The following is a 23,902-nucleotide window of genomic DNA, read 5'->3' on the forward strand; positions in this document are numbered from 1 at the left end:
GTGTCCGAGCTCCTCCTCATGACCTTGTCTTCAGCGTGCTCAGCTCTTTCTGTCGTTCTCACTCTGCCGCAAAGAACTTGCCCTCTGTGAGCTTTTCTCGCGACCGGGTAACTTTGTCAGACAAATTTTTCACGATAGCCCTTTTCATATACATGTTGCGATCAGTGTACAATATTACAAGGTTCTTGGCTTACAAAAGGAGAAACATACACGCTATCAACGTATGGACAAGCAGTCAGCCAGTAAACGATCGACTATTAGGGCACTACTGTTGGCGTCTTTGCGCAAAGTCCGGAAATAGATCGCCTTCCAGCTGGTCTCTGCCATGACCGTTGCCATTACCGCGGCCCGCACGTCTGCGGTCACTACGTGGCCCACGCTTGCTGATACGAGAGCCGTTATGGCGGCTGTCATGACCACCTGGAGCTTGAAACCGGTCACTGCTCCACCTGCCATTAATACCTTTTCCGCGGTATTCCCTCTCACGGTATCTAGGTTCGATGACTTCTCGTTCTTCACGGTCGCCATCGTATCCAAAAAGACCTTGTGTCTCGGGCTCTGCGGCGGTGATCAAGTCACGATCGTAGCCTGCGGCTTTGGGATATGCTCCAGTCAAGCGCTCTCTCGCAGAAGGTAAACGTTCTATTTTGTCTGGCTCGCCGTGTAGCAAGTAGTACCTGGAAAAAACCCTAGCGTTTTCTACTTTCTTGTCCAATTCGGTACTGTATCTGACTTCCAGCTTTATTATTTTAGTGTCTTCAGAGAACACCTCGGCTTCTTCTACCTCAGTTGGCCCTGCGATGGCTTCTTCATTTGGCAGTTGATCTTCTGAGTCTTTTGCCTGCACCACATGCTCAAACAGGTTGTAAAACCGCTTAGCATCTGTGGTTTTGATTACTGCCCCATTTTTGGCTAGAACCAAGTCCCAACATTTTCTATCTTGTAGCTTGGGAGCTTGGTCAACAGCCTTGAACTGGTCTTCGATACTCAGTGCGGCAAACTCATTATGCTCTTTTCGGATATCTTCGAAGTCTGTCAATAACAACAAAGCCTCCGCTGCACCTCTAATCGACTCATTTTCCAAACCCTGTAATGTGTCACTTCCAGTCTCGGTTACTGATTCTTCTTTCAAATTTTCCTTCATTTCGTCGTCAGTGTCTCTCTCAACAGACTCCTGTGGAACTTCCTTTTTTGCAAACCCTTTAATTTCATCCAACAAATCCACACCATCGTTGGGTTGGTTTTTCTTTGCTCTTTTCCCATTGCCATTGCTTAAATTGTAATCAAACACTATGTTGATTTCCGAATCATTAATCCAATCCAACCTATATTCCAAGTACGCAAATTGTTTACGAGTTTTAAAGCTGTAGTTGGGTTTTATGTGGTAATCCAAATACTTCTTTATTTGTTGGGTTGATAGGTCGTCAACACCAGTGAGATGCAATGACGTGAGAATTGGCTCCATATTCTCTTTTTTTTGTTGCTGTTCCTGCTGTTGTTCCTGTTCAATCACAGCACTCTCGTAAGCGACATATTGTTCGTGAGGGGGTTTGGAGTCTGCGGCCTCGACCTCTTCAGGTGCCTGTGATGATGTTACCAGTTGGTCAATCTCCATATGTCTTGTGTGGTTTGCAACTGCTTAACTGCTCAACTGTTATGTTTGCAGCAAACAATCAAAACCCTCTTCTTCAGACTCCCATAGTAAAACCCTTTCAGCTTGCACACGTCACCGAACACGACTCTGCCCGAAACGAGAAATTTGATTTTTTCTTGTGAAATGGTGTACAATTTCTTCAGGTTCTTTTTTCTTCTGTTTTCTTGCTCAACTTCTTCCTTTCGTTTAATGTATGCTTTCATAAACCTTCTTTCTTTTTCTATCGGCGGGCTAGAAAAGAAGGTACTTGTTCAGATTTCAGTGGTTCAAGTCCGATACTTTGGCCCTAGATAGACACACCTAGAACATATTCTCCATCATTCGTGGCTGCCCCTGGGCAGTATGAATAGATGAATATGGGGAAGTACCTATGTGACATTCTCATTCATTAATCATGACCATACTTTATATGCTTTGGCTACGTACTCTACCTATGGTATTACTGGAAGAACTGATACTAGCTTTTCACTATGATCCATGTAGTTGCGTACCCACCAATAGCAGAATCTATGGTTTTATTTTCATCACAAGAATACATCTCGTTGACTTTAGTCGTAAGCTTCTGAACTCCACAGTTACCGTGTTCGCCCCATCCCCAACTGCACACTTTTTTCTCACTTTTTTCCAGACATACTCCATGTTCAGTCCCGACATCAAAGTCAGCTACTTCTGTCGAGAGCCCGGGAAATAATTGACCGAAAACATTATTTCCGAAAGACTTTAATACCGAAGATTTTTCTTCTGTAGAATACATCACATGTACAGAGCTCCACATGCTTTTCAGCCGCTTTAGACAAATCCCTTTCTTGATTCTGAACCATCTTGATCGCCTACCATTACCCTCAATATGTCCATCTCCTATTGCATTGCATAACCCCTGTAAAATTTTGTACCTGTCGTTCTTACTTCTCATGATTATAAGCTCAGATTGAGAAACTGTATTCAGTACATGGAAGAAAGTGTAGTCTCTTCCCATGGCACACCTGACAACTCTCAAATTTTCTTTATCCTCGTAATCAAGGTCGTCGAAACTAAGGGACAGCGGAGAATACACCATATCCAAAGTCTTGCAATCGCCAAAAAGCTGGCCCTTCTTGTTGTTTCCCCAAGCTAGAACTTTTCCGGAACTGTGGATGATAATAATGCTATGCAAAGACGTATGGATCTCTACAACATCGTCGTCAGCTGAATGATAAACCTCTGTCAACGTTTTCACTTCTTGAACAGCTTCTCCTAGACCTCCACACAAGCGTAAATCTCCTTGAGTATGGACTTTGTTGCTGGAATCGACGAGAATTGAGAAATCCCACCCAGCCGCAATCTTCTTGTACGTCTTTTCATCTTGGCCAATCAGCATAAACATTTCTTCCTCATTCTCTGATAAAGTTTGTAAGCTAGTTAATCCACTGATATTGCTGCCGCAAGCATATGCCTCACCGCTCTCAAGAAGCAACAAGGTATGATTGCTTCCACAAGCAATATCAAGCACACGATGATTATTTCGAAAGCATTCGGTCAATTCACACAGATCTCTTTTGTGTCCAACTCCGAGCTGACCCGATCCATTTGAACCACAACATAACACTTTATACATCTTACAACATGTCCAATCAACATCATGATCTAAGTTCCATAGCTTAAAGAAAAGCACAGATTTCGTTCAAGTATGTGAGTTTCTTGCAGACACGTAAAATAAAATTTTGCAGCGTAACACGAAAATCGCATTTTCGATCCAACTCTTTTTGCAACTTTCATGCTGCGTTTGGTATTCTAGTTGTACTATCTTCTTTGGGACATACTTCTTGACAATCAATTAATCACAAGTTTGCTATTGACCCATTCATTGATGAGTGGTCGCAGCTTAAGGAATACAGTGGATGGGGTCATTGACCTCTTATCTTCGTCCTCAGACTCCGAGTCTGCTTCGGATGCTTCAAATATTTCAAATTACGAAAATGGCAAACCTAACAGCACAAATGTGAAGGAAACAAAGCTCGGGCTGAAATCCACCCAGAAACAAGATTCTGAGGATGAAAAGCATTTTGATGTTCCAAATACATTGCCGTTTTCAAAATCTAGGTCTCGGAAATCGACATCCGTTGCTGAAAGACGAAAGAGAGAAAAAGATTACGATTCTGATTCATTCATAGAGATAGGAGATAAAAGTGGGTCAGATAATGATGAATTCAATATTCAAGTTCCTGACAGTTCACCTCAAAGAAAGAGATCAAGCAAGGTCTCATCTGAGCTAGATTCTTCACCTCCAGCAAAAATTACTACCAAGCTTCCTAGTTTACGTGAAAAATTTGCATTCAAAGAAGAAAACGGGCTCAAACCAGAGCCTTCTGATTTCAAAACAGACTACCTTGAGCTCAAGCGTGTTTTTCCAAAACTTGCTGCATCTACAATAATTTCAGCCTTAAAATCACAAAAAACACTTCGAAATTCGATACACTACTTGAAATCAATATCATCCAGTGACTTCAAGCCATCGCAAAAGCCTATAAAATTGACAACCTCCCATCGCTTGGATAGTCTGTCAAGCAAAAGTGGAAAGCTTATTTCGTCCTCACCCCCAACCAGATCAATTTCCAGGAATGGTCTAAACGCTTTTGATAAAGAGAAACAGGCAAGGTTTGAAAGAGATAAGAGATTGAGAGAAAAGGCTAAAGCAATAGAAGAAAAAAAGAGAAAACAAATTGAACAGGAGCAAGCCCTGGCCCGAAAGAAGGCGAAAGAGGAAGATATTGTTTCTTCTAAGGTTCTTTTGAATAAAACCAGTAAAAGTATCAAAGACAGATACGTCTCAAGACAAACTCCGCTCAAAAATGCAGAAGACGAAGAAAATTTGCTAAATGACGAAAACGAAGAAGATGATAGTGAAGTTGAGTTAGTAGACTCAGATGAATCGTTAGAGGAAATTACAGCTCCTCCAGCTCGTACAAGGTCAAAAAGAAGATACGAAGATGATGACGATTACTCCCCTAAAGAAATCTCAGTCAAACCAAAAAAGACAAAAACTAATTATGCCATTCGTGCTGGAAAGAGGTCTATCGTAACAGAAAAAGATGACGATTTTGCTCTACCTGAATTTGAAGTAGATGAGGATGCAGATCTTGATGTGGATGAGAAAATTGTCAAGCTTTTCAACAACGCAGAGATAAGAGATATCATTGATTTGAGTAATATGAAACCCGAGCAGGCCACAATAGTGATAAAGAACAGACCTTATCGTACTTTGAGTGATATTTATAAACTTGATTTAGCACCAGAGAAAAAGACGTCCAGAGTTTACAAGAAGCCCATTGAAAGATTTGTTGATACGATAAGTCAAAAGCTTTTAGCATATAGTGCCATTGACACACTATTGAAACAGTGCTTTGACTACAGTAGATCCATCACTAAAGAAATCAAAAAATGGGGAGTTAATTTGAAGGGTGAAAATATGAAGGGTGAGTTATCTATCACTAATGTTGAAGTATCAAGCGAAGAAAATGGTGAGGGAACAAACAATGAGAACAGCTCTAATAGTGATGATGACACTGACGAGCCTATAGTTAAGAAGTCTATATTGAAAAAGAAATTCAAGTTTGACGGATCCGAAAATGATGATGATTACAATTATTCCGGTAGAAAAAAGATCTACAGATCTGGAATAGATAATCATACAGTAAAGGATAAAATCGGTTATTTCAAAAGGAAACCTGAAATGCTGTCTGATGACATAACTTTGAAAGACTATCAACAGGTTGGCATCAATTGGATAAACCTGCTTTTTCAAAAGCAGTTGTCTTGCATTCTTGCAGATGAGATGGGTTTGGGAAAAACGGCCCAGGTCATTGCATTTTTATCCCATTTGAAAGAAAAACGTTATTTAGGCCCACACCTAATTGTTGTTCCATCATCTACATTAGAGAACTGGTTACGAGAATTTGAAAAGTTTTCCCCCTCGTTGAAGGTCATCCCCTATTATGGTTCATTAGATGAACGTGAAGAGCTAAGATCTGTTCTTGTAGAGGATGAATATGACGTTGTGGTGACAACCTATAATTTGACAACTGGTAAAATTGACGCTCCATTTTTGCAAATGCTTGATTTCAATGTAATTGTCTACGATGAGGGTCATATGCTTAAAAATGCAACCAGTGATCGATACAAAAAGTTGACCAGGCTCAAAGCTAACTTTCGTTTGCTACTCACTGGGACACCACTTCAAAACAATTTGAGAGAGTTGGTTTCCTTACTTGACTTCATCCTACCTGAAATTTTTGATTCCAAACTTTCAAAGCTTGAACTGCTATTTGACCAAAAAGCAACTACAAAAACAGAAAATCACAAAATTGAAGGTGAGGCATATAACCCATTGATGTCAGAGCAGGCTATCAATAAAGCTAAAGTTATGATGTCTCCATTTATCTTGCGCAGAACTAAAGCGCAAGTCATGAAGGATTTACCACAAAAGCATACTTCCATTGAGTATTGTGTGCTAACTCCATCCCAGAAAAAGATATACGATGAAGAGCTGAAATCGATCGATGATGTGAGGCAGGAAAAGGCTAAACGTAAAGATTTGAATGAAAAAGAGCTTAAAAAGCTTCCTCCTTTGGTGAATAGAGGCAGTAATCTTTTGATGATGCTCAGAAAGGCTTGCATGCATCCACTTTTGTTTAGAAGAAATTACACGGATCCTATGTTAAGAGTTATGTCTAAACTGATTATGAAACATCCTGCTTACGCAGATGCTAATCAGCAGTACATCTTTGAGGATTTTCAAGTTATGACTGATTTTGAAATTACTCAGTTATGCCATAGTTATCCTAATGAGCTAGGTAAATTTGTTTTGAAGCAAAAGATATACGAGGACAGTGGAAAGGTCAAAGTTTTAGTTGACATGCTTACTAAAACCATCGGGCGTGGTGAAAAAGTGTTAGTTTTTTCTTTGTTCACCCAAATGCTAGATATCCTTGAAAAGGTGCTCTCTTTACATAACTGGAAATTTTTGAGGCTAGATGGTGCTACAGCTGTTGAAACTAGGCAGTCAATAATTGACAAATTTTACGAAGACAAAAGCATTCCTGTGATGCTATTGAGTACTAAAGCTGGAGGTTTTGGTATCAATTTAGTATGTGCCACAAATGTCATCATATTTGATCAATCATTGAACCCTCACGATGATAAGCAAGCAGAAGACCGTGCACATAGAGTTGGACAAACAGAAGAAGTACACGTCACTAGACTAATTACAAAAGGTTCGATTGAGGAGAATATTTTACACTTAGCATTCAATAAGCTACAGTTGGATAATTCTATGATGGCACAAAAGGTCGAAGATATTTTACTGAAAACTGTTGAAGATATACTTGCATCAAAAGAAAAGACAACTTCCGAAGGAGTTAAGAGCGAAGAAATGAAAACGGGGGCAGGTGAAACAGTTCAGCAAACAGGGAGTGCTTTTGATGCATTTGAGACGCCACTATCTTTGGAACTAGTTGCCGATAACGACAAGCAGGTCAAGGATGAATTGATTGTAATTGAGGCACCAGAAGAGAAGAAAGTGGTCCTTAGTGCAAACTCTAAAGATAGGAGAAGAAGAACTAGACAAAGAGTCAATTACTATGATGGAAATAGTATCCCAATTGACGTTAGTGCAAGTGACGATGAAGACAGTGAAAGCAAAAAAGAGCTAAAAAAAGATCAAAGTTTTGTACCGGATGAATCGGGGTTCAGTGACAAAATTAGTGAGCCGAAAACTGACGATCCTGTCGAAAATGCTGACAGAACATTGAAACAAAACATTGAAGGTGTAGGTAATACTTCGAATTATGTTCAAATTGAACCGAAAATGCTTGCAGCTCTAGCCCGAACTTCCAAACCTCTTACCCAGAAGAGTGTGCCGGCAAAAAACGATGAAAACTCGCTAGATCATTACCTGAAGTTGCAATCTAAAGATATTTTGGTCGATTCGACATCTATCAATAAGAATGTTTTATCGGAAATGCCAGATGCACAACAATCAGCAGCTGCACCTAATGCTAATGATGCAATCCACAGTCCGGTAACACCAAAGAATAATATGTAACTAGAGGTTTCTGAAGAAATTGGCAAGGTTTAAAAATGGTCGTAAGTCTTCCAATTAAATAGATAAAGCTACCAAAGTATGGGTTTTGCTGGATTAGTGCATTTAACACAGATCGAGCAAGAATGGAAAAGCAAATACATCCTATAGAGTCGTACCTTTACAAAGATGCTAAAGAAGAAGGGACTTGTACCTAATAACTGGTATTGTATTATGAAAGTAATCAATTCGTAAGCTAAAGTTTATGAATTATAGGCGAACTCTATACCGTATTTTAATACCCGTGGCCCGGAGCCAATACCCTTCATATCAATGGAAGCACCAGAGCTAACAAACCATTCGTAGAATTTTCCTTCCCAAGCCACTCGCAGATTCTGTTTGGTGATGCTTCCACTTACTTTTAGACTTGATATGTATTCTTCCTTTTCCTCTTGCTCAACAATTTTCATGTCATTCGAAAACGATGTCAGTGGGGGATTTTGGTGGCTTTTTGTGCTTTGACCTGGCCTAGCTGCCTCAGAGGTATTTTCAACACCCTCCTCGTCGGAAACTTTATATACAATATTATGCTGACTTATGTGAGAGAGTTTGTGAATTATGTGTTGTTGATCCAGTTGATATGGATGGAATGGTTTTGTGCTGGAAGAATATTTTTGTAATGTTTTTTCAGGAGTCTCTTCAATTCTTTGTACTGGTTCGTTCTTATTTTTGAATGTGAGCTTGGACCTAAGAATTTGAGCCCCAAAAATCAAATCAGAATCATAGGAATACATATTAAACTGGTACTTAGAACTTAATACTATTCCCATCTTTCCTATGTATGATATACTGTTATTTCCATGATAGTTGTCACCCTTAAATAAAGCATCGCTTTTGATGGCATAAGTAGATTCGAATGTACCTAGCAAGGGATTTGCGGCAATCGTAAACGTAAGGGGGTGGATACTTGAAATGGCATAAGGAAGGGAGTGCAGTACTTTCTTTCCATTTTGTTTGTGGTGACCAGAAAGATAAGGATTCAAAGTAGAGTGAACCAGGCCGGAAGTGTATGTGGGGAGACTGTCCATCAAGTAACGCATGCTGTCAATACATGTTGTATACCTTGCAGCAACGCTCATGCCGGGACTTACATTTCCCGCAGCATACCAAAGTTCACAGCCTGCAGAAAGTTTTGAAGGATGTTGAATTGATTTTGATTTTGGCTTGGGAGTAGTTAAATCGGACTTTTTCATAGGATTAATTTGAGAGTTGGATGCTAGAAAATCAAGATGATAAAGACACCTAAATCCAAACAAATCTTCTCTTGTGGAATAGATGAAGTCATGTGCACAATTCTCTGTTTGTCTTTGCAAGTAAAAAGTAAAAATTGAAGTTGGCTGTGTCAACTTATTCAACTTCGGAGTATTCACAAACTTTACAATAAGTTGATAGTTAGGAGAAAATCTTTTGATCAGCATACCTTCCAAAAATTGTGATGGAAAATACATTTTACCGTATAACAGAAATGGCTTGCTGCTTCTTTTCGAATCACCTGGACTTGATAATTGTGACAAAATTTCCCGATAACCATGGAGAACCCGGCTTATCGGCAATGTTCGGGAAGACTGATAGTATTCATCAAGGTTAGCTGATGAAGTTAAATAAGACAGTGAGCCTTCTAGTCGATCAACCTGTGAAATATTAATAGAACTGTAGTTGTTCTCTGTATTTCTACTGGACACAGTAATTTTTACTCCATTTGGAATAGGAAACTGCAGTAAGTTTCTAGGAGTCTCCAAAATACGTTCATATGTATTGTCCCAACGCCAATCGGTAGATAAATAAAAACATTGCTGAACCAGATCCATATATGAAATCATTGATTGGAGTTTTGAACTTCAACTATATACTTGCTCTGCTGTTTTTGAAGCAATGTGCTTTGGTAATGTAGAAGAATTGAGCGTACCCACAATTTCATGAACTCTACGAGCATCATATTTTCTAAAATTCCTCTCCATTTTGTTTGGGCGGTGGTGAACTGAAAAGCTCATTAAGCCGTGCCGTAATAATTGGGGCTTATGATTAGGTATATCACTAGTTGAGGTAAACTTACATTCTTTAGTCTGAAAGATCTGTCGATTGTGACCTGAAAGCATGGAAGGCCAACAAAAAAGAAATTCCGTTCCCATCGGTATTGGGATCGGCATAGACCAGGACCAAATAGATGATATAGAAGATCTACAGTCGCCGCCTAACTCGCCTGGTCTAGTGCTGCCCATGTCTGTTCCATCAACCAATGACAGAATAGACTTTTTTGCTTTGGACCCTTCATCAACAAGTGAAATCCAGAGTGAAATTGACAATCTTGGATCTGATTCAGTAGCAGAGAAAAATTGCACGGCTTCAACACCTATATTTCCTTCCTCCTCTTTCCAAAGATCAGGAGCTTCTGCCCAAATTCCACCCAGTCCAGGCTCTGATTATGAAAGAATTAATATAAAGGTTCCGGAAAGTCTGGATACAAACGAAGAGAATAAGACTAAAATGGATGCTCAGAAAAGTGAATCAGATATGGATTTGAACCTCAACTTGACAACTTCTGCTGATTCATATTATTCACGTTCGAGGAAAGGAAGAATTGAACAAAATCTTCCCAAGCATTCCAATAAGCTCAGATACAGAAGGACTAGTGATGTGTCTGATAAATCAGACAGATCGATAAGATCTGATTATTATGGCAGTGTTAAGAGTAGTGGAAGCTTGGACTCAGGATCTGCCAGTGGAAGCTTTCTATCCGATAGTGACGTTGATGTATACGGATCCCCCACATTGAAGTATATGAACCGCAAATCACCCAATGGAGGCAACTCAGATAGTTTAACTCCATTGAAATCAATTGAAAACAGTTTGCAAGGCAAGCATCTTGATGATGGAATTGTTTACAGAGCCCTGTCTGAGGTGTCAGAATCCATACCACCTACTCCTCAATCCAGAAGTCGATCTAGTAGTAGGTCAAGAAGTGGTTCTAGAAGTGGTTCTAGAAGTAGGAAGAAAGGTTGGGATGAAACAAAAGAAAGTGAGAAGGAGGGAGACGCATCGGCTACTGCTCAAATCTTCAAAAACATGTTGATCTTGGAAGAGAGCTTAAGACAACAATACATGCAGCAGCAGAGTTTACGGCTTAAGTACAGCATATTTTTAGTGGTTATGGTGATCATATTTTCGTACTCTACATATGTGTCATTGTTCCACTCAATGTATGTTGATGTCAATGATATCAACATGAGAACTGAAGTGTTCAACCACAACGATAAAGGTCTTATTGATGTGGCTATAACAGCATCAATCAAAGATTCAGAAACTGCTAGTGAGATATCAAAATCAGATGTACCAGACTTCCCCTTGATTGCTAGATTGACAGAGGGATTCGATCTGATACATCAAAAAAAAAGAGCTGATAGTTCCAGCGATAATAGTGAAGGTACTGAAAGAAGTGGTGCAGATACCAGGGATACGAGATATGTGCTAACAAATATAGTGCATCAAGTTATTTCCATCATAATGCTTATGACTTTGCTGTTATTTTACCTCACCGGCGAATATACAAGGACAATCTCCATTCCACGCAAGTTTTTAGTTACAACAAACAAAGGCATACGGCAATTGAACGTTCGCTTAGTCAAGGTCAAAGTTCCCTTGAAAGAACGGATCATCGGCTTTATCCATTTGCAATTGCATAATCATCGGCAGGGGGTTGACCATGCCCGCCTTGTTCTCAACCCAAGGGTCTTTTCGACGGCCACCAGAGAGCAATGGGAGTTATATCGGAATCAATTTTGGGGTTTGGAGTCTGTTCGGAGCAGGCTTACGTCAGCAAAAAACGGTAAAAAGTGTTGAAGATTTTGAGGGAAGTCATCTGACGATTTTCACTCGGGTAGAAATGGATGACATAAATTCTGACACATTTTCCTTGACAAGTCTTGATTTTTTCTTCTGGAAGTTGGAAGCCAGATTAGTGGAGACAGGCTGACACTATGGCTAGACCTCCCAATAGCTGGGTGTGGGAACATTTCCGGCAGGATACTTCTCAGCCTGCGACTTCTACTCATACCTCCGTGGAATGTCAGATTTGTAGCAAAGTTCTCCGATATTCGTCGAGAAATGGACCCACTAATTTGGCACGACATCTGACACGTTCCCATGAGATGCATCCACCGGATTCGCATATTACTCGAAGGCCTTTTGAGTCCTCATTCATAAAGGAGCAGAACACAGAAACTAATTCCGGACTTATCAAGAAGTTCAACGAGGCCCCAGGTACTGTCAGAGCCAGCACCTCACTTCAAAATTTACCAGCTGACGCATTTGCAGAGCCACATTCCTCATTGCAAGGAGCGGGTGAGGCAGCTCAGTCAATTACTGCTACTACTACATCAGCTACAGATGCTTCCATTGAAAATGTATCGGTTACTAATTCCCGCCCCAACGGCTATCATGCAGAAGATGAGAGAAACATCTCTGTTCTCAAAGTATCTGCTTCAGATTCAAGCTTGAATTCTAGGTCTAACTTTAACACTGTTAATGTTTCTAACGTTTCTAATAACCCTAATATATCCAGTACTGCCATCTTCCATAGGCCTTCCGCCAGTGGTGGCACAGCAAAGATATCGCCTGGAAACGAAACTCACGGCATTTCTAATGAAGGCAGAGTAGGAACCATCGATAGTGGCGAAATAAGTGATGAAGCAATTTCTTCTGAATTTCCAAACAATGCTGGCCAGATTCCCGAAAATCAAAGTAAGAGGAATTCAAATCTTTATGATCATAATAACGCAAGAGGTGAAACCGAAGCAATGAATATTGTAGAGAGACTTGAATCAGCAAATACAGCTGAGTCAGAAAAAGATAATAGAGAACGACCAGTTAAAGAATTGAGTGACAAGTTAGCTGATAACAGGGACCCAGAATATTTTAAACGTGCCATTTTTCATTCTCCTAACTCAGAGAATAAGGTTAAGCGGGTACACTCCCGTACACATAGTCGATCATTAAGTGATGATTTGTTTTCATCCAACCCATATTCCACTGCAGGCAATATCACACGCAGTCCGAATGATCTATCCTCTCCTTCCATTGTTCACAATCTCAAAAATAATTCCAGATCTGAGTACGAGAATTTTTCCAAAAATGTTAACTTGTTTCCCATATATAGAATGGAAGTCGGAAGCAAAAGCAAGAATCAGAAAAACAAATTGTTTCCTCCTTCTAATGCAAAAGCAGAGTCAAGTAGTACTTCCGATGGCAATGAGATTGTTTCGGGAGTTGAATCACCCCGCCTACCATCTCAGCAATTTTCTTCACCTCAAGTCAACTCCAAACAGTGGAAAAGAAATCAGCACCAACAGCTATCTCCTACCACTTTACGTCTTTCCAATATGACCCCTGGGGCAATAACTTCGTTTGGTTCCCAAATTACCCCAAAACATTACAACCAGGTCGATCAGCAGTATTTTAATAATCAACAAAGTTACTTGTTTCCTGTGGGGAATGTCGAGGCCACATCGTCCAATAAGTTGATTAATTCACAACTGATTAATAACGGAGGCAATGCTGGTAATGCTGATGATCATATACAGAATAGAAATCATGTGACAAATATATCGATGAATGCAATGTTCAACTCAAGCATCAACACCTTTGGGAATTTGGACAACACCACTGTTACTAACATGGATGATATTGGAAGTGAAAATGTTGAACCAGTTCCAGTTTTGATAAGCGGAATGAGACATAATTCAGCTGTGGTAGAAGGAAATAATTTGCCACATAAAGAAAACGGCTCTAAAGATAACTACGAAACGAATTCCTTGTTCAACAAAGTTAGACGCCTGAAAGTTAGTAATGAAGGAAGTCCACATTCTATGAAGAGTTCAACTTTTGGGATACCGTCTAATGTTATGATAATGCAAGGCCTAGCTGGTTGTGAAATTTCTCCAGGGCATACTGTGAATAGACATCAAAGACAAACCAGCCAGCAGTTAAAACTAAGACTGCAATTGCAGATGCAAAGGCAGCAACAGCAGCAGCAAATTGAGCAGCTGAATCAGTTAGAACAGTTTGAACAGCTGGGACAATTAAATACTATGGATCAGTTGAATCAAATCAACCAATTGAGCCAACTAAATCAACTCAATCAATTGAGCCAACTTAGCCAAATGAACCAAATGAACCAATTTAGCCAATTCAGTCAATTGAATCAAATGGGTCAAATTAGTCAGATTAATCAACTAAACCAAATGGGTCAGTTGAACCAAATGGGTCAGTTGAACCAAATGGGCCAAGCAAATCAAATCAATCAAATGGGAAATTACCAGCAAAAATTTGGGGCACATAAATTTATTAGATCCAACCCTAATCCTACTGATTCTCTTAATGATATGCCACAAATGGGAACATTCTCTTTATCTTCAGAAAACGGTTTATCTTCTGCGGATGCTATTTCGAGTAAGAGAACAGGAAGTACTGTGCAGGTCTCGGCTGTTGAACATACTGATGATGACTTCAATGAAGGAGCTGAAGAAAGAGAGGACGGCAGAGTAAATAATACATATGTTGATGGTAAATCTACGATCGCCATGCTTATGGAAGTTATTCGAGTACTACAAAATTCCATATTACGTATTGAGGAGGATACAATGCAGCAGCGTAATACCATTAAACACTTACAGCAGAAAGTTGCTCGTGGGATAAATGAGAAACGTGGTTCGGGATCAAGAACTCCTTATGACTTACTGCCCTGGTCGGGGGATGGTGAGAAATTACCGTTGCTTACTGATGTTTTAACTCTATTCTCGTTGAGTGATGCGCAGCTACAAGCTTACCTTTCTCTTTACGAGATTGAAGAGGAGGAGGAAGAGAAAGGTTCTGAATCATCAGCAAAAAGCGAATCCGAACATAGTGATGGCAAAAAAGCGAATGACACTGACCACCATGAAGGCGTATCTGAGAGTGTCGGTCGCATATATGGTATAGACCATAGTGACGATGTAGCTGCCAACGAAGGAGCTTCAGCAGAATTGGAAATCACCAAGAAACAAGAGAAAGGTTATAATGATTACAAGCAGGGCAATCATAAAATTGGTAAGCCTAGGGCGAACCTGTTTAAGCTTGCTAGGTTCATCGGATGCATTGATGTTGAAAAGTATTGGAAAGTGTTCTCCTCAGGAGGTGAATTATGATTCAAGCAGAGTAGGGAATAAAATAAAAAAAATAAAAAATTGAAAAAGGACGAAAGTATTTTTATAGACCCGTGGTACAAGAGAGATAACAATAAAGCCTCAGGCCTCGTAGTCAATCATGACAATTTTATGACGACGATTATTTTATAGATTGCATTTATTTATTTAGTTCTACTTTGAATTAAGTTCAAGCCTATATTTCGCTTTTTGTAAAAGTAAAGGATAATATATTAAGTTATTTAAATTTACACTACTGCACTCTATATAGTAAAAATGGTGTACACAGCGTTCAGCTCCACAAGAATTTATTGTTCAGGTTCTTTCCCTATCCATAGAACGTTGTTACACCTCACAAAAAGTTCGCTTTCCAATGGAGTTCCCTTTGACAAATCAGGTTCTTCTCCCAGCTTTTGTTCGACCTCTATAACGTCCTTGTCGAGTAATAAATTCATGTAATTATCAACCGTGGCAAGCGTTCCATGATATTCCGTTCCTGAAAACTTGAGCCTCACCACGACTTTTAGCCCAATAAGTGATGATAGATATGGTTTTGGATTTATTGGTTGAAATGACATTACCTTGCCTTTTGTTTGATAGATAATTACAGATATTAGAGTCGTAGGGTTTTTTTATGAGGCGTAAGCAAACAGATAGTGATGAAAATACATATTACTTTTTATATTGAGGTGCGCAGCAAAAAAAAATGTAGCTGTTTCCAAAATATCAGTTAATAATAGATGTAACTAGAAATAAATAAGATAAATAAGGAAGTAAATAACTATATAAATTAAGAATGTATGTAATTGCGACAGTGGACATGTCTAGGGAAGAAGGGTGGAGAGGAGGGGTTTAATAATATTGAAAGGATCAGGTGAGTTCTGCGCCGTAGATATAGTTTAAATCTTAATTTTAATTTAAGATTGAGATAATAATAGGACTATTTTAAGTAATAATAAATATAATAATAAATACATGCACAATCATCGTAATCATTTCCAGAAGTGTGGAGGGGTTGTTTTATTGTTGTTGTTGTTGTTGTTGTTGTTGTTTTTTGTTGCAAATAGTGCAGATCTTTATTGATTGTGGTATGTAGGTTATGTTTGATGCAGGATTAAAGTTCGGACTTTAATGGGACTGCGTCAACATCACCAACAACGACAAAGTTGAAATCGGATGGGACTGAAACTGACTTGGAAGTGACTTCCTTACCGGCCAACAAGGTAGCAAGCTTGGAGAATTTGGAGAAGTCGACGGATTTTAAGTCCTTAGCAGCAGCCTTGATGATGGAAGAAACTTCTGCGGCATCAGAAGAAGTGACTGCAAAATAGAAAAGGGAGGAGCCGTCGTAGGACAAGACCTTTGAGTCAGCAGTAGCGGTGATTGATTCAGGCACAGATGATAATAAGCCTGCAGCAACTAATTCGTATGCGTCAGCGTCCTTGACTGGAAGACCGATGATGGCGGAAGTCTTACCTGCTTGTCTGATTCTGGACTCAGCACCGGTGTAGGTTGGCTGAGGTAATGCGTTGACGTCATTTCCGGTTGGTAAGGTTGCAAAAGGAGATTCCGAAACGAACTTCTCGAGGTCTGCAGCTTCGACGTTTTCACCAACAATCTCGATGTTTTCGCTGAAGATGGAGGACTTGGCAAAGGCCTTGATATCTTCGGAAGAGTAGGTCTTGGAGCCGTCGTAGTAGAGTGGCAAGCCAAGACCAGATCTGTATGAAATAGCGTGGAGTTCTTCCAGAGCCTTGAACTTAGGACATGTTGTCTTGGAAGCGTAGACGTGGGAAGCGTACGGACCGGCAACCTCTGCTAGCTCGTGTGGCTTGTATGCCGCCTTGGATATGGAGGAGCCCAGAGCATTGACAAAGAAAGGAAGGCCTTCCTTTAAGAAGGAGGCCTTTAAGACCAATGCGTCTCTGGTGACTTCAGCGGAGTACTCACCGCCGAGCAATTCTGCCTCACGCTTGAGTCTCAAGCCCGACTTTTCCGGGGTGTCAAAGAAGGTGGAGCTGGCAAGCAAGTGGGAAAGACCGGCAGGAGCGGATTTGGAGCCGGCGTTCTTGATGACAACCTTCAAGGACGAGACGGTCTCGGAAGACGCTGGGGCCGTTTTGATTGAGACTGCACGAAGCGCAGATGTGGAGAAGTGTCTAGCAGATCTAACTGAGAACATTGTGTCGGTGTGTGTGTGTGCTGGTTACGGCAATATCTGAGACCCTTGCCGGTTCTTCCTGAAGCCCTAGTCCCTGTGCTTGTCTCTGCTTTTCTCTTGTCAATCACCATTTCCTTGCACCCTCCCTCACCCTCTCGCACTGAGTGCTTCGCCGCCCCAGTGTTGTTTCGCAATTCCGTTTCTCTGATTGGTTAGCACACTTAGGCGTGCAAGAACGCAAAAAAATGCTCCCCGCTTAGGTAAGCACTTCTTCAAAAAGGGGCAAAAATCGTCGATCGTCGATTTTTCGCGTTGGTTACGTAAGACTAATCTTACAGTGGGCAATCATACTTACTCTATTGGGCATTGAGCATGAGTTGTTGATGCTCAGCTCAGTAAATTATTGTTTCCGTTTAGTGGCTGTTTTTTCATTGATGGTTATAAAGATGAAGGCAAGCAAAAGACTCAGATAAAAAGGTATGAACATAAAGGTTACGTCAAAGCTGGCTACTTACATAATGTCGGGGGTCCGCAAGGCAGGGTCACGTGCGCGCCTCCTCTGCTGCTTATCCGCGGAATGAGGCTCAGCTGTGTGTTTTGGTACTCTATTCAGCAGACACTTTAAAGACATTAGAGTGTTGCTTGCTACTAAGGAAGAGGAAACAATGATACAACTATACACAGCAGCCTCACGGTGAGCGCACTCACTCGGTATCGGTGAACCAGAAAAGCTCGCCCATGGCACGCAGACGGAGAAACTTCGCCAGCCCGCTTTTCTCACTCTCAACGACGCCCTTCAGCTGGGCCAGCTCACTCTCGAGAAGAAGCTCGACCTCATGGCCACGGACGTCTTCTCTGCTTATCTTGTCCAACAAGATCTTGTTCTCCATCTTGATCTGTTCCATTTGCTCCAGCACCTCGCCCATGTTGAACATGAAGCACTTCCCCAACATGCTTTTGCCCCGCTGGTAGTTCTTGTTGACCTTGAAGGCAAAGATGCCCCTCATGGCACTGCGGTCGGCGGTTCTGGGGATCTCCTGGATTTCCACCAGCCCGAACTTGATCAGCACGGAGATCATTTTGCGCACGTCGCCCTCTCGCATCAGGACGCTTTTCGCAATGTTTTTCTCCTCGATGAGCCTCTTCTCCTCTATGCAGTTCAAGATCCTCAACGAGGAGTTTCCGAAAATAGTTCTCACTATCTGCTTCATGTGGTAGTCTGGAAGCTGGCCTTGCAGCATCGTGAACGGAACATAGAACTGTCCGGGAGTAGTCTCGATCAAAAAGGAGAGCTTTTTGTCAATGGTGAGAAGTTTCAAGTGCTGTAGTATCAGCGTCAGGATCTCCCCGTTCTCGGAATTGTTTGCTAAGTCGAAGCCATTGTCCACCTCATTTGCCGCGTTGCCGTCTTCGTCCTCGTCCTCGTCGTCATCGAACGTCTTGATGTGTGCTGCCAACTTGCTTAGTTTTGTCTTCTTGTACGCCCCGTCCGTCTTCTCTTCCTCTTCAAGCTTTCTCTTCTTACTCGATACCATGTCGTCACCTCCTTCATCCTCATTGTAGATCGTCCCAACGAGATCCTCCTTCGTGATTCCGTACTTGTTGGACAGCGAAAGTTCTTTCAAAATATCAGCAGCACCGAAATTCATCCCCTTCTGTTGATCTTTGAGCTCGAGACGCTTGATCAAGTCACGCCCAGTCGCAGGATCATAGCCTGTAGTCGATGTGCCAGCACTGCCGGCGCCCACACTGGCATCCGCAACTAGTCTGTCCACGATCCCTTCAATGCATCGAACCTCTCGCGAGCTCTTCTCGACTCGCTTCAACACAACATTGTATATCTTAGACGTGATACTACCAATCCGATGTCTGCACATGGAAACTAGTTGGAGGTCCCTCTCATATTTCAAAAATCTATCAAATGAAGCTGTCAAAGGAACATTGCCATTCAACCTCCTCAACAGCTTACCCCCTTTGCTTGCATTGTCTCCTTCGTCATCATCCTCGCCATCATCATCGTCATTGAAAAGTGCAGCAAGCCCTGTCTGGTCTTTTGCATCAGTTGAAACGTCTTTGATATGATTTTGAACACCTGCATTGTATAATCTGTCCTTGCCGGAGTTATCCATATACATTTTCATGAATTGCTCCTTCGCTAAATCCTTGATAATCGTTGTCCTCTTCAACTGGCTCATCCCAGCAGTCTTATACCTTGGGTTTGGGTCTCCTATGTCGTTTCCCTTAGTGTATTGACCACTGTTACTGGCAAATTCTCGAGTTGCAGCCCTCACACAAGTAGCGAAAGTCTCACTCAAGGGTTTGAAATCCATATCCTTCACATGTACTAACCATTTGTCCTCTACCAACTCGACAAAGGCATGCTCGATCTTGTCAACTTCACTCTTTAACTCCAAGTCGCTGACGTATGCGCCAATCGTCAAATGGCCTCTCAATATGACATTCTGTATAACACTTGCGTGCACCTGTCCAAACTTCTCACGCACATGTCGTACAATTTCATCAATATATGTTAGCTTCCAACAACCTTCCTCGTTGTAACAATAGTAAGTGTTGTTCTTACCATTTCCACCCATGTACACAACACATCCTAGCTGGATTAAAGTAACGAGAACTTTTCTTAGATTCGATCCCTTGATCCCACTTTTTTGAGAAAGTTGTGAGAGTGTCATTTTTCGTTGGGCATGCAAACATGAGTATATGTAAGCAGCTTGTTCTCCGACATATGCTCTCAAGATCACAGAATGGAGAAAACAGGATGGTGATTGCGTCTTGGCAGTATTCGGTAGCTCTGACGGCAGTTTTGCCCCATTTGTGCTGGCAGTCATCGCTCAGTCTTCCTTGTTACGTCTTCTCTCTGTTGGTTTAACTTGGTGATGCCCTAATGTCTTGAGTGTACTCGAACTGCAAATTCCTGGAAACTTGAGATCAATGTCAAAACTCTTCAAGGGAAAAAAATGTTTGAGAAAAAAAGTTGAGCTTACGTAAAACTGTAGATCTTGAGGTATCAAGGTTCGAAAGAAAGTAAGGGCTCTATATAGGAAAAAGTAGGATTATCGCCCTCTAACGCTTGAGACAGAGCACATGGGCATGAAAAGTGATGGTGAATATTGAATCACAGAGGCTGATACGGAAACAAAAAAGGTTTGGCCTTTTCAAAAAAATTTCAACATATCATGCAAAAAAAGAATATAAAAAGCAAGGCTCAGCATACGCATTTTGTAGTAAACTGAACTCCCAGAAATCATTGAAATTGACTGTAAATGAGAGCACATGGAATTAAAACTTGAAGTTCTGGACATTTTTTTTTTTTGAAAAAATTCAGTTTCTATTGAAGTCTTTGATTTAGCACTATGATTTGAGATACTTATAATCATCAAGGAAGATAGTAAACCCTTCACTTTTTTAGTCAACTAAATTTTTTTCTCTCTAGGCAGACCAAAGAGCTCTTTCCTGGCCTCATAAATCTCAGCTATAAAAGTTCAAATCCCTAGTCTGTGACAAAACTTTGTTTTTCATTCAAAAAGTTAAATTAACTGGATGCATGTATACCTTTAAATTATTTTTTTTTAACTTTATATATTTATTATACGTTGGTAGTATGTACTTAGTAGCACTTTATTACAATATCCTCCAAACCCTAGAACTATTTAATTGCTGTCATATCGCTCATTTCAAACAACAGGTCGTCGTCTTCATCTTCGTCGTCTTCGTCATCCTCTTCTCCACGTTCGTATCCGACATCGTCTGGATGGAGAGTAACAGGACCAGCCCCACCACTAAGGCGTAAATGATTGTAGTTTCGGCCACTGCTCTGTCTGCGTTGCATATTTTTCATGTTAGTGAGGATGTTATTCAAAGAACCTCGGCTTCCTCGTTGCATAGTTGTTGCCTCGCTTGCGTTATTAGTTACTCTATTGTTTGCACTATTATCATTGTTGTCGGCTTTTTCGACGGCTTTCAATTCATTACTGGAATGCAGAGCAAATTCTGAATCCCGCTCACCAATTTCACCAATTTCAGAGGAGCTTTTGCTTTTCAAATTGTCTTCGTTATCAGCTTCTTCATTATCATCAGCTTCGTCTTCACTTTCAAATACCCGCTGTCCATACGACATATCTTTCAGTTGCTCTGGTGTTATGTTGCCATTTTTGTTGGACTGTCTGCTCTTGTAACCTTCATTCCTCAAACTGCTATGTAAGACGTTCCTTAAGTGACTACCGGTGACGGATCCACTGGAGCCAGTTCTTGATCTAGGTTGATAAGCATAATAAGAGCCAGTTATCGGACCCGAATTCACTCCTGAACTTACACTCAGGCTTCTTAATAGTGAATGAGCCCTCCCTCCTGTGGACCCAGCACGGTTCATGGTCAAGTTCCGAGGTAATGAAGAAGTGGGTGACGGACTGATTCTTTCCATTTTCTCTCTATTGACACCATTACGGTCATAAGATGAGTCGGTAAGTTGCTTGCTGGGATCATTGTTTGTTTCCATTGCAGTATTGATACCAGTTGCTATAGCACCAGATGTGCCAGAGGTAGCACTAGCCTTCAAAATGGAGTGAATAGAGTGAGTTGCAACTTGGCCTGATGTTCCCAAAGGAGAATGCGGAGAATAGGAAGAAGACGTAATCAATGGACCATGCAGAATTCCTGTGCTTCCTCTGCTCCCTCTACTGCCATGGCTGTCTCTACTATCTCTACTACCTTTACTTCCTGCTCGGGCTCTACTGAATGTATTCTCGTATCCAATATTTCTATCTAGCGAGCCAAATGTAATATTGTTACTCGAATTTGGAACATTAGTATTCGACTGAGCAAAGCTAGTATGATTTCTTGAAAAATTGATTGGTGCTGATGAAATGTAGCTATTGCTGTTGTTATCAGACTCAAAATTTTGTTTATTATCCATTAGTAATTTAACTGTAGAATCCAAGGTGGTACGGTCAGTGTAAGTGATCAGTGGAGGCGGTTTTGAAGGTGATGAAGATGCTGACCTCGAGAATGCTATGCTTTCCTTCAGTGGGGAGTCACTAAATAGATCATTGTGCTTCCTCAAACTTTTAAAATTACTCAAGCTATCTTCAAATATAACCGACGAGTTATTTGAGATTCTTAAATCTGGTTTAGAGTCTAACAATTTCATAAAATTGTTCAAATCGTCATCTAGATATAGAGAATTGTTCGGGTCCATATCAGAAAAGGAAGAAGTAAAGAATTTATTTTTGGATTTGAAGTTTTGCAAAATGGGATTAGACGATGGTGTGAAATTATTGTTTCCGAGCATAAGATGGCCCTCCAAACTGTTATTCCGACTTGAGCCACTCCTAAATTTTGAGCCAAAAGAGGATGGAAATTTGCTTGAAGTTGAAGTGATTAAAGCAACGTTAGGATTTGTGTTATTTTCATTTCTATCGGCGCTGTTATTGTAGAAGTGAACACTAGATGTGGAATCTACCCTTTTCACCGGAATTGGATTAGAGTTCGCAAATGAAGAGGTCATCACTTGATTCGGTGAGACGCTGTTATTGTGTAATAAATTGGTATTCGGAGGTGATGACGAAGCCATCGAACCTGTCTTGAAAATTGAAACCGACCTTGTCGACATTCTTCTCCTCGATGATTGGCTATTTATAGACGTGCTGGAAGCACGAAATTTCATATTCCCTATTGGGGATGTACTTGGGTAATCTATGTTAACATTTGTCGTAGCTGAATTATCTTTTGCCGACGTATTAGCTGTTCTATTCATATCTGTGTTTATGGTGTTTGAACGAGAAAAATTGGCTTGATATACTTCGTCTTCGGCATTCTCAGGTTTGAAGATCTCATACTTATCCCTGGAATCTTGTATATAGAGATTACAGTTCTTTCTGTAAGACACTGATAAACATAGTGAGCCTATCGGTGTTAATACTGGTAGCAAATCTTTTGACTCAACCACGTCCATGTCAGGCTTGTCGGGCACTAACGGACGACTCAATCCGAACCTTCCCTTTGAAGTTAACGCTTTGGAGCCATTAAGTATTTTTGTTTTAACTTTCAAATTGAAAAGCTTTTTGCTTTGTTGCTTGTCAGAATTGTCATCTATCAATTTGGATGCTGGAAGTAATCTAGTTAGCGTGTACAAGCATCTAAACATGACTATTGTCTTTTTGTAAATTATAGGCAAATCAATCGGATCATTGTCGTAATTTTCTAGATCTAGTTTAATCAACCACCTCTCTAACACAATCTCCGATTTCTTCTTTGTGTTAATCATATCGTTGTCTACAAATAACTTTTGATGCTCACTCAACGTAGACAAGTCGAGAACCGTTTCCACTATCATCGGGGGTAGCATTGTCACGTCCTTGTTGTTCCATGGAAGTATTTCGTTCTTCGATATATAGCTGTTTGATGTCTTAAGGTTAAACCATATGTCTGGTCGTTGTTGAGGTATTGTTTTCCTTTCTTCTGGGGTATCTTTGGAGGTTGATGACTCACGGAGATGATTACTGTACGATGAGTTGCCACCCAACTCTGCGAGGTATTTTCCATTGTCCTCAATCAAATGGTTCTCTGGCGCCTTCTGTTGTATATGATGTTGTCGCCTAGTTCTGAAATTAACCACAATGTTGGCCGACTTTACAAAGAAGTTGTGTATTATCTGAGCTAGATTGTCTGTCTCCTTGTCTGTGAGCCACCTTGATTTGACGCCAACGGACAAAGACATTGCTAAATGCTCAGTATCCCGTGGTCCTCTGTAACTATTTCTTTCCGCTAATGAGGCAGCATGC

The 23,902-nt window shown here is 40.7% G+C and overlaps 10 protein-coding genes across 10 annotated transcripts; 3 read left to right on the forward strand and 7 right to left on the reverse strand.

Annotated features, from left to right (window-relative positions):
• Window positions 1–115: 115 nt before the first annotated feature.
• Window positions 116–1,863, reverse strand: PICMEDRAFT_175240 (hypothetical protein). The gene has a single exon (XM_019161634.1). The coding sequence runs from the start codon at window positions 1,613–1,615 to the stop codon at window positions 266–268; it is 1,350 nt and encodes a 449-aa protein (XP_019015795.1). The 5' UTR covers window positions 1,616–1,863; the 3' UTR covers window positions 116–265.
• Window positions 1,864–1,878: 15 nt separating this feature from the next.
• On the reverse strand, window positions 1,879–3,277 carry PICMEDRAFT_18084 (hypothetical protein; the record flags this gene model as incomplete). The annotated part of the gene is made up of 1 exon (XM_019161874.1): window positions 1,879–3,277. A coding segment is annotated over exon 1 (1,019 nt), but the record flags the coding sequence as incomplete, so codon positions are not given.
• Window positions 3,278–3,830: 553 nt separating this feature from the next.
• Window positions 3,831–7,016, forward strand: PICMEDRAFT_22201 (hypothetical protein; the record flags this gene model as incomplete). The annotated part of the gene is made up of 3 exons (XM_019162242.1): window positions 3,831–4,131; window positions 4,327–4,533; window positions 4,723–7,016. Coding segments are annotated over 3 exons (2,802 nt in total), but the record flags the coding sequence as incomplete, so codon positions are not given.
• Window positions 7,017–7,972: 956 nt separating this feature from the next.
• On the reverse strand, window positions 7,973–9,589 carry PICMEDRAFT_36935 (hypothetical protein; the record flags this gene model as incomplete). The annotated part of the gene is made up of 3 exons (XM_019163043.1): window positions 7,973–8,529; window positions 8,584–8,706; window positions 8,821–9,589. 3 exons carry the CDS (start codon window positions 9,587–9,589, stop codon window positions 7,973–7,975), a joined length of 1,449 nt encoding a protein of 482 aa, XP_019015798.1.
• A 1,189-nt stretch (window positions 9,590–10,778) lies between these two features.
• PICMEDRAFT_27826 (hypothetical protein) lies at window positions 10,779–11,573 on the forward strand (the record flags this gene model as incomplete). The annotated part of the gene is made up of 2 exons (XM_019162516.1): window positions 10,779–10,966; window positions 11,228–11,573. Coding segments are annotated over 2 exons (534 nt in total), but the record flags the coding sequence as incomplete, so codon positions are not given.
• A 170-nt stretch (window positions 11,574–11,743) lies between these two features.
• Window positions 11,744–14,947, forward strand: PICMEDRAFT_13352 (hypothetical protein; the record flags this gene model as incomplete). Its single annotated transcript, XM_019160049.1, has 1 exon — window positions 11,744–14,947. One exon carries the CDS (start codon window positions 11,744–11,746, stop codon window positions 14,945–14,947), a length of 3,204 nt encoding a protein of 1,067 aa, XP_019015800.1.
• A 202-nt stretch (window positions 14,948–15,149) lies between these two features.
• PICMEDRAFT_18088 (hypothetical protein) lies at window positions 15,150–15,635 on the reverse strand. Its single transcript, XM_019161875.1, has one exon. It carries the CDS (start codon window positions 15,520–15,522, stop codon window positions 15,253–15,255), a length of 270 nt encoding a protein of 89 aa, XP_019015801.1. The 5' UTR covers window positions 15,523–15,635; the 3' UTR covers window positions 15,150–15,252.
• A 423-nt stretch (window positions 15,636–16,058) lies between these two features.
• On the reverse strand, window positions 16,059–17,126 carry PICMEDRAFT_74396 (hypothetical protein; the record flags this gene model as incomplete). The annotated part of the gene is made up of 1 exon (XM_019164758.1): window positions 16,059–17,126. The coding sequence occupies one exon, from the start codon at window positions 17,124–17,126 to the stop codon at window positions 16,059–16,061; it is 1,068 nt and encodes a 355-aa protein (XP_019015802.1).
• Window positions 17,127–17,809: 683 nt separating this feature from the next.
• PICMEDRAFT_36723 (hypothetical protein) lies at window positions 17,810–19,951 on the reverse strand (the record flags this gene model as incomplete). Its single annotated transcript, XM_019163031.1, has 2 exons — window positions 17,810–19,197; window positions 19,360–19,951. The coding sequence occupies 2 exons, from the start codon at window positions 19,949–19,951 to the stop codon at window positions 17,810–17,812; spliced, it is 1,980 nt and encodes a 659-aa protein (XP_019015803.1).
• Window positions 19,952–20,769: 818 nt separating this feature from the next.
• Window positions 20,770–23,838, reverse strand: PICMEDRAFT_13355 (hypothetical protein; the record flags this gene model as incomplete). Its single annotated transcript, XM_019160050.1, has 1 exon — window positions 20,770–23,838. The coding sequence occupies one exon, from the start codon at window positions 23,836–23,838 to the stop codon at window positions 20,770–20,772; it is 3,069 nt and encodes a 1,022-aa protein (XP_019015804.1).
• Window positions 23,839–23,902: the final 64 nt, after the last annotated feature.

Source organism: Pichia membranifaciens (assembly GCF_001661235.1).
Source record: "Pichia membranifaciens NRRL Y-2026 unplaced genomic scaffold PICMEscaffold_6, whole genome shotgun sequence".
In the NCBI taxonomy this organism is placed as follows: domain Eukaryota; kingdom Fungi; phylum Ascomycota; class Pichiomycetes; order Pichiales; family Pichiaceae; genus Pichia; species Pichia membranifaciens.

Excerpts from the sequence above, each read along its gene's own strand:
- PICMEDRAFT_175240 (XM_019161634.1), bottom strand. The coding sequence starts at position 1,615 with ATGGAGATTGACCAACTGGTAACATCATCACAGGCACCTGAAGAGGTC.
- PICMEDRAFT_18088 (XM_019161875.1), bottom strand. The coding sequence starts at position 15,522 with ATGTCATTTCAACCAATAAATCCAAAACCATATCTATCATCACTTATT.